This window comes from Chenopodium album, chromosome 3, assembly GCF_948465745.1.
Source record: "Chenopodium album chromosome 3, dcCheAlbu1.1, whole genome shotgun sequence".
Taxonomy (NCBI): Eukaryota; Viridiplantae; Streptophyta; class Magnoliopsida; order Caryophyllales; family Amaranthaceae; genus Chenopodium; species Chenopodium album.
Window position 1 is genome coordinate 36,061,543 of NC_137836.1, and position 9,102 is coordinate 36,070,644.

General features: G+C 36.8%; 3 protein-coding genes across 3 annotated transcripts; 1 reads left to right on the forward strand and 2 right to left on the reverse strand.

Moving 5' to 3' along the window:
- Positions 1 to 83: 83 nt before the first annotated feature.
- Positions 84 to 713, forward strand: LOC145625015 (uncharacterized). The gene has a single exon (XM_081678098.1). The coding sequence runs from the start codon at positions 84 to 86 to the stop codon at positions 711 to 713; it is 630 nt and encodes a 209-aa protein (XP_081534224.1).
- A 2,069-nt stretch (positions 714 to 2,782) lies between these two features.
- LOC145625016 (protein FAR1-RELATED SEQUENCE 3-like) lies at positions 2,783 to 4,509 on the reverse strand. The gene is made up of 2 exons (XM_081678099.1): positions 3,945 to 4,509; positions 2,783 to 3,261 (listed from the first exon to the last, which is right to left on the reverse strand). Exons 1-2 carry the CDS (start codon positions 4,507 to 4,509, stop codon positions 2,783 to 2,785), a joined length of 1,044 nt encoding a protein of 347 aa, XP_081534225.1.
- A 9-nt stretch (positions 4,510 to 4,518) lies between these two features.
- On the reverse strand, positions 4,519 to 5,783 carry LOC145625017 (protein FAR1-RELATED SEQUENCE 5-like). The gene is made up of 3 exons (XM_081678100.1): positions 5,669 to 5,783; positions 4,797 to 5,176; positions 4,519 to 4,665 (listed from the first exon to the last, which is right to left on the reverse strand). Exons 1-3 carry the CDS (start codon positions 5,781 to 5,783, stop codon positions 4,519 to 4,521), a joined length of 642 nt encoding a protein of 213 aa, XP_081534226.1.
- Positions 5,784 to 9,102: the final 3,319 nt, after the last annotated feature.

Sequence of the window (9,102 nt, forward strand, 5' to 3'; positions counted from 1 at the left end):
GAGAAATTGAGTCCAAATTTAGATGCTTTTTATGAACTTGCTATGGTAATCCTTCCACAAAAGCTCTGGTTGCCTAGAAGTTTATGTCTCTTCCTAAGTCTTGTGGTGGCTGGAATATCACGTTCCTTGAAGATTGGAATAAAGCTGCTATTGCTAAGATTTTTTGGCATATTGCTCGTAAATCTGATAACTTGTGGGTTAAGTGGATTCACACTTATTACTTTGCAAATAAGGACTTTTGGATTGCTCCTATTCCCAAGAAATCTTTCTGGGTGCTTAAAAAGATCATGTCCTGCAGAGATATGATCAATGATGTTGGTGGTTGGTCTGTTGTGACTTCCAAGGGTAAAATGAGTATTAAAAAACTCTATGATAGGATCAGACCTCAAGGTCCTAGGGTTGATTGGAAAAGTATCATCAGTAACAACCATGTTTCTCCTAAAAGCTTATTCGTTACCTATTTAGTTATGTTGAACATATTGGTAACTAAGGATAGGTTACTTTCTTGGCATATCTCTTATGATCCTTGCTGCTTTCTTTGTTCTGGTGCTGTAGAATCTTTTGAGCACCTGTTCTTTGACTGTCCTTACTCTAAGGAAATCTGGTCTTCTGTGTTGCACTTGATTGGATTCTCTAGGACTGTTTTCAATTTTCTGAGGAACAAAAATGGAATGCTAAATGCTACAGTAAATCTAATGTCAGGAACAAGCTGATTGCTTTGCTTTTTGCTGAAACTGTCTACAAAATTTGGCTGTAGAGGAATGCTAAGATGTTTGCTGGTGATTGAAAATCTACCAAAGTTGTTATTATGCATATTGTGTTCTTAGTTGCTTGCAGATGTAACCCTTGTGATAAAAATCTGTTATTTGTGTAATTTTTTGTTGGCTTTTTATGTCTTTGTCTTGTCCTGGTTCCCTAGAACCTTCCTAGAATGTGGTCAGGGTTCCTGAGTCTAGTTGTTTGGTTCCTCTCTCTTCCTTGTACCCTTCCTAGAAGGTAGCTTGGTTGGATTGGAATTTGTGGTATTTAAGTGGCCTTTCTGTGGTCTCTTGGAGTTTGTTGCTGTTTTGTTGGTTACAAGTTAGCTTTTGTAATTTGTTACCTTTTCTCCCTTTTGGTAGTAAAATTTATATTTACCAAAATAAAAAAGACATTTAGTAAGGGTAAAATTGTAATTTCATTAAAAAAAGTTACTACAAAAAGAAAGAATGAAAAAGTTGCATCTAATGTGAAATTTCCGTTTTTGGCAAAAGTTGCATATAATATGTTCCGGAGATAATATAATCCCTCCGTTTCTTTTTAGTTGCTACACTTTCCTATTTTGGAAATTGTTAATTAGTTGTTACACTTTCTATTTTTGACATTTCTTTCTCTCAGTCTCTCTCCTATCTATATGTGCCCCTTTTATTTTTCTCTCTATCTCTCTTCTCATAAAAAATTGTCTAGATCGTGACATCAAAAGTGTAGCAATTAAAAAAAAAACAATGGAAGTATTTGATTTTGTTGTGAAAATAATGGAAAATATACTAATTGAGAGAGAATTGATCTTTGTATATTATTTCATATATTAGGGGTATACATTTATAGAATACAATAACTAGGGTTTGATTAGATCACAACAAACCCTAGATTTAGAATTTTTTCCGGAATGATATAAAGATAATGGATATCCATACAATATTTTCATAACACTCCCCCTTGGATGTCCATTATCGAAGATTGGGCCTCGTTAAAACCTTATGGGATAAAAACCTAATTAAGAAAAAAGAGTACAACATTCTTCGTAATACGATCAAGATGTTGCCTCATTATCTTACCAGGAAAACACAAATAGCACTATTTATTGTTTGAATAGTTGGGTCTAATAAACATGAAAAGCATATTGATTTTGAAGGAAGAATATAATGTACATATACAACATTTGTTCTTCTGATTTTATGCAATGTTCTTTTGATTACATCTGTTGTTCTTTTTTATAAGTGCAATATTCTTTTTAATTATTTTGCAAAATATTTCTTGTAAAACAACACAAAATATGTGTTTTTTATAGACTACAGTAATCACCATTTATATGCAAAATATGTCTTGTTAAAAAAAAAATTAATGTGAAATACAGTGTTCTCATTTATAAGATCCTATAAAAATAATAAAAAAATAATAAGGACAAATATGAAGAAAAAAAATGTTTACGTAAACTAAATAGTACATATCATTTATTCCCTAATTGGCGAGCATATAATATTCACTCCAAAATAGTCATCAGGCTCAAAAAACTCTAAAGAACCTCGAAATTCGTTGGAATGTGCCAGATTATTTCCATCAGGTACAGGGAGGAAATCCTTAAAAAAAAAACAAATAAATTATTTAAGTAAAAGAACAATGAGTATACAATGAAAGAACAAGGTGTAACCATAAAAGAATGTAATGTTATATAATAAAGAACAATATATACCTTAATCGTAGTATGTGCTTTTTGTTTCATCTTTAAACACCCTTTGCACTTTTCTTTTTTCATGACTTTATCTTTTGACCTTTCAGCTTGTTGAAAATCGTTTCCTGTGTGCTTTTCCACCTAGTATTCTTTTGTCCCTTTTTTCTTTTCTTGATGGGATCCTTAGCATCAACCTCAACTGCGTGTTCTTTATCAATGCCTCCATGTTCTTTTTCAAGGCTTGCATGTTCTTTTAAAGGGCCTCCATGATCTTCAGCCAATTCCTCAAAGATTACTGGTGGTTCTAATAGACTGCCATCACCTTTATCTAACATCTTGTTCAACCATTTTTTACGACTCAGGTGCCACATTTTTATCTTCTCCCATTAAGAGCTTAATCTTAGCAGTGCATTCTTCAATTGCTTCCTCAATGACTGCTCGAGCACTCAAGTCATTCTGTGCCCGATCTACAAGAGTGATAAATGTACGAATATGATACAATGTCAATACACTGCAAGGAGTGACACCCATTTCAGCAACATCATTGTCATCAACTCTAGTGCACATAGCAGCTTTTGTCCATCTCTTGCAAATGTATCTCTTCGGAATATAAGTAATGTTGTTTAAGTGTAAGAAACGAAGTGAGTGCTTGCACAACAATCCTACCTCACCAAAATATTTGCAAGTACAATCAACTGTAACTGTTGATTCATCGAATGGTACAGTATGCATGATAAAATCCTTTTTTGGATGCCCAACATGATATTCATAAAGAGGAGGTTGAAATCCTATTACCTTGGTCATGCAAGGAACACCATTGACAAAATTGTCTTCAAAATGTAAATAGATTTTAATAGTTTAAATCTTCCTAGCATGCTCCAACAATCCAATATCTGCCCAAACTAAATGACGATTATCAGTCATACTATCATAATTGTTACTACCTCAATAAAAGTAGTGTAGAAATCATAGAGACCATGAGTGGCATGTAGTCGACGGGAAACTGATTTGTTCATAGTTTCACTATTCTGAGATGACATGACACCGCCACTACAATAATCTTTGGAATATGCAGGACACCACGTCTCTTTGATATTATACAGATTTTGCAACCATTTATTATCTATGCATTTGTACGTTTACTCCATGCTGTAAAAATAAAAGAACGTTATACTAAGTGCAAAGAATGTCATATATAGTAGAAAAGAACATCTATATATTTTAATCCAGCACATTGTGTATACTTGAGAAGAACATCAAATATATTATAAAAGTACACTTTACATGAAAATAAAGAAAATTATACTAAGTGAAAAAGAATATCACATATAATAGAAAAGAACATCTGTCTATTTTAATCCAGCACATTGTGTATATTTGAGAAGAACATCAAATATATTATAAAAGAACATAAAACATTAAATTAAAGAACATCATCTAACAAATTAAAGAATATTGAAGCAGTAAAATATTTAAATAACAAATATTAAAAATAAGTAATTTATAGTGTCACCTTGCCCTATAGTGCTCGAATTCTTGAATATAGTATCTGTATAATTCAAAACAATATCAAACAAATCGTTAAAACCTTCCTTTGCTCTAAGTCCTTTGATATTTTTCTTTGCATTCTCCCCAATATGCCATGTACATAAACAATGCCGGGAATTTGGAAAGACAACCTTAATTGCTTTAGCCATTGCTTGAGCTTGATCAGTCATTGTTGTCACAGGATGTTTTCTACCCATGGATTTCAAAAAAGTATTGAACAACCACTCAAACGACTCCCATTTTTCATTGATCAAGAAGCCAATACCAAACACGACATTATTGTTATGATGATTCATGACAACAAACGGTCCACAAATCATACCATATTTGTGTGTACGGTACGTTGTATCATGGACTAATAAATCTCTAAAAGCATCATAATCCACCTTCATTCTATTATCACAAAAGAAGAAATATTGCAAATGACCTTTTTCATCAACATCAAAGTCATAATAAAAGTCATACTCACTGGATTTACTCTCCTTAAAATAGCTAAGCAACCGCTTTGCATCACAGCCATCAAACTTCATTTTCTTATGTTAAGATAAAGCACCATACGCATCCCTACAGAGAAATGAAAGATTTGCCTCTCCACCAGCTTGATGCTTTAAAACACGCACTGCACCAGCAACAGGTATACTACTCTCAGTCAAGCTACTGAGCATCACAACTTGCTCATTAGTAACCTGTATACAAAAAACACATGTTTAAAAAATAACATCATGTATTTAAAAAAGAACATATAATGCAAATTAAAGAACATGTTTTTTAAAAACGTTTAAAGCACTGTCCAATCATTTTAAAAATGTATCATTACCTTCCTATGAGACCTAATCAAATGTCTCTTGGAAATAGGAACCCTATGATGATTATGAACCATAGTGTGATTGAAAAATACATACAAACCCGAATCCTTATCAACATCAAATTGTATATGAGCCTTGCAACCTGTGCGGAAATTTCTCTTTTGGTAAACTTTTGGTTGTTCACCAAGCTTCTTCTCTTGCTTAAAGCAAGCAAAAGAACACACCAAAAAGCGTTGCCTAGGTGTCCTATCTTTGTTATCTCTACGATTTAACCTATCTTTACACATACCAAAACCATGTTTAAATGCATAACTATTATACAAATCATAAGCCTCTTCATCAGACTTGACTTTTCTATCAAATAATTCTGATTCAGTTGCCTCGGGAAAACCTGAAATAGGAGATCAAAATGCATATATATGAAGCTGATGTTCTTATATAATAACATGATGGTCTTTTATATGTATAGTATGTTCTTTAATATATTTGTAATGTTCTTTATTAAATGCACATTGATAACGTCACATTAATTACAGAAAAATACAATACAGAGTACAACAAAAGTACATGACGTTTAAAAAAAGAACATTCCATTTCAAGGAAAGTATATACAGAGTACTACAAAGTAATTATATAATTAACAATTGCACATACATTATTAAATAAAATCAACATTGATTTCAGCAACAATGACATATAATAACAAATATAAAGAAACATATCTAAATAATAAAGAACTTCATCTTCAACTTTACACAAATTACTGTAAAATTTAAAATATGATGTAATTCGATGATAAAATTAAAATTAGTAATAATAATTAAATTTAATAATCAAAATTAAGGATTAACAAATGCAAAATATAATCGATTAAACAATTTACCTTCATTTAGGTTTACGATACCCTCGACTTCACCTTCATCGTTGATATCATCATCATTTGCATCATGGACAAATCTAGCATTAGAATCATGGCGAAATTCAGATTGATAAACCATTATTAACTTCTTCTACAAGGAATTCAATTGATCGATCGTCAAAATTCTCTCTGTAATTTTCTCTCACTAACAATTTTGAATGGATCTCTATGATTTTCTCTTTCTAAATCTTTTTTAAAAAATATCAGTTAATAAAAATTACCAAAAACAAAAAAGCTATAAAATCGACAACAATTCAGCAAAACCCACGTGATATTAAACTGTCTTCAATTATTATTTTTATTTTTAATTTTTATAATTCACAATTAACTGAATCATTCCAGCCAACTCAGCAGGTGTACCATGAGCATGGTACACCCTTGTGTACTATCAAACTTTCGAAACCCAATGTGGGAAAAACCATGGTCAAGGGAAAAAGAGTGCATCACGTATTTCTCCCCCTGATCAAAACATAACTTGATATCTTCTAGTCCCGCATCATAGAATCCAATATGGTTGAATATCTTCTCATATGTAGTAAAATAACATTCGTTGATTTGCGATACTCCCAAACTGATATTGCATCTTCAAATCTTCAAGTCTTCATGTGAACATTGGAAATGTCTTCATTTCACGATACATGTGTTTTTCTCTAATATCATTATTTCAAATCTTTAATCAATAATTGATTTAAAAGTTAAACTTATGCGGTTACATCTTCTTCTGGAAGTTGTAAATAATAGAAATTGATGATTATTATTTGATCAATCATTCATTAATAATAATTTGATGACAAAACTTGATATTACTAATATCATTCTTCAATCTCATATGAATTATAATATAACACATGTAATTATATACATTGATCATGGTTCTTCTAGACCGTAAGAAAACATCCTCAATCTCCCCGCTGGCCTTAGTTTCCCTCATACTGGCTAACGACCAATTGAGAATCAGAGTAGGCGTCAATTTTCATGGCCCCTGCCGCCCTACACATGTGAATGCCGGCTAGCAGGGCTTCATATTCCGCCTCATTGTTAGAGGCCTGAAACTTGAAGCGTAGTGCATACTCAAATCTGTCCCCTTTAGGAGATTCGTAAATTACGTCTGCACCACAGCCGTTCTTAGTAGAGCTCCCGTCTACATACACTTTCCAAACCTGATCAAGATTATCCGGAGCCACCGGACGGGTCATTTCAACAATGAAGTCGGCAAACGCCTGACCTTTCACTGCCTTTCTTGGTTCGTAAGTGATTTCAAGACTTTGCATTTCAATAGCCCATTTCAACATTCTCCCGGATGAGTCCAAGGTAGACATTGGCCGCTTGAGTGGCTGGTCGGTGTAAATCACCACCGGGTGTGCCAAAAAGTAGGGCTTCAATTTTTTATAAGCCATATACAGAGCAAGGCCAAATTTTTCAACCATGGGATACCGGAGTTCAGCATTTTTAAGAACATGGCTAATGAAGTAAACCGGGAGCTGCACGCCGTCTCGCTTAGCAAGGAGAACGGCACTGAGGGCATGATCTGAGACGGCTAAGTACATATACAACGTCTCCCTATGCAAAGGGCTGACCAGCCTAGGTAGAGAATGTAAACGCTCTTTCAACCTCTGGAAAGCCGCCTCAGCATCCTCCCCCCATTCAAATCTGGTTTTCTTCCTGATTGCCTGGAAGAAGTAGAGGCAATTGTCACCTGACCGACTGAGGAACCTCCCCAGGGCAGCCAGGCAGCCGGTGAGCCTCTGCACTTCCTTGACAGAATGGGGTGACTTCATGTCTATCACCGCCTGTATCTTCTCGGGGTTAGCCTCTATCCCCCTTTGATCAATCAGGAATCCGAGAAACTTCCCAGACTCAACACCAAAGACGCATTTCTTAGGATTTAACATGACCCTATGCCGCCTGAGGGTGGTGAATGTTTCTCGGAGATCAGCAAGGTGATCCGTTTGTAGCTTGGATTTGACTACAATGTCATCAATGTACCCCTCCACATTCCTCCCAATCTGATTGATGAAGACCGTATTAATCATCCGTTGGAAAGTGGCAGGCGCATTTTTCAAGCCAAACAGCATCACAGTATAACATAATAGCCCCTGATCAGTGACGAAGGCCGTCTTCTCTTGATCTTTCTTCCACAGGGGTATCTGATGGAAGCCGGAGTAGGCATCCATAAAGCTCATCAAGGCGTGACCGGCTGTAGAGTCGACCAGACTGTCGATTTTTGGAAGTGGGTAACTGTCCTTTGGACACGCCTTGTTGAGATCTGTGTAATCAACACACATGCGCCAGGTCCCATTCGGTTTCTTAACAAGGACCACATTGGCCACCCAGTCGGGAAAATTACAAGGCCGGATGAACCTGGCGTCTAGCAGCTTTTTGACTTCGGCAGCTGCCGCCTGACTTCTTTCCTCGCCGTGGTTTCTTTTCTTTTGCCGGATGGGCTTCTTTTTGGGGTCCACGGCGAGTTTGTGGACAGCGAGATCCGGGCTGACGCCTGGCATCTCTTCCACTTCAAAGGCAAAAATGTCTTTGAATTCCTTGAATAGAAGGTGCAAGCTTGCACCCAAGGTAGCATGAGCAACCGTCCCAACCTTTATAGTACGTTATGGACGGCTGTCATCCAGAACGAGATCAATGCTTTCGCCAGCCGGTTGGGGACGGAGCTCATCTGACCGTTCACCGGCCAGTGATTGCTATTTTTTCTCTTTCTTCACCTCCACCAGCAGAGGTGCCTTTCTTTTCTTTCCGGCTGCTGGTGGGGCAGGAGCTGGGTCGGCATCCTTGACATTGTCAAGGTCTATTGGTTCCTGACCGCCTGGGGCCACGGTATCTCGGACGGCTGAGAGATAGCATTCTCGGGCCGTCTTCTGATCCCCATTCAAGGAACCAACAGAGCCGTCATCCCTCTCATACTAATGAGCATGAGGGACGGGATGATTACTGCCTTGGCTTCGTTGAGAGTTGGCCGGCCAAGGATGATGTTGTAGGCAGTCAACTCCTCAACGACCAAGAATCTGACGACAATATGTCGTCCCTGGCCTTTTTTCCCCAGCCGGATGGGTAAGTCAATTCTCCCGGCTAGGTAGACCATCCCACCCCCAAAACCAACGAAGGGGTGGGTAACCGGATGCATGCTGCTGACATTGTATTTCAGCTTTAGCAGGCACCGGAGGCTGATGATGTCTGATGAGCTGCCGGTGTCTATAAGGATCCGTCCAACCAGCTGGTTGGCAACCTTACATTCAATGACCACCGGGTCATCATGAGGGCGGCGGACGCTGCCCCTATCCTTGTCAGTGATCAAGACGTCTGGGAAGGAAGAGCTGGCAGACGCCTGCTCATCATCATCTTTGTCCATCTTTCGAAGATGGCTCTTGGTGCCCCGGATGGTAGGG

Bases quoted from the DNA above. Each gene is read 5' to 3' on its own strand.
- LOC145625015 (XM_081678098.1), top strand. From the start codon at position 84: ATGTCTCTTCCTAAGTCTTGTGGTGGCTGGAATATCACGTTCCTTGAA.
- LOC145625016 (XM_081678099.1), bottom strand. From the start codon at position 4,509: ATGAAGTTTGATGGCTGTGATGCAAAGCGGTTGCTTAGCTATTTTAAG. The intron at 3,262-3,944 runs GTGACACTATAA...TACATTTTGAAG, and splicing joins TTCGAGCACTATAGGGCAAG to ACAATTTTGTCAATGGTGTT.
- LOC145625017 (XM_081678100.1), bottom strand. From the start codon at position 5,783: ATGGTTTATCAATCTGAATTTCGCCATGATTCTAATGCTAGATTTGTC. The intron at 5,177-5,668 runs GTAAATTGTTTA...CTCCTATTTCAG, and splicing joins TATCGTAAACCTAAATGAAG to GTTTTCCCGAGGCAACTGAA. The intron at 4,666-4,796 runs GTAATGATACAT...TTTTGTATACAG, and splicing joins TGATTAGGTCTCATAGGAAG to GTTACTAATGAGCAAGTTGT.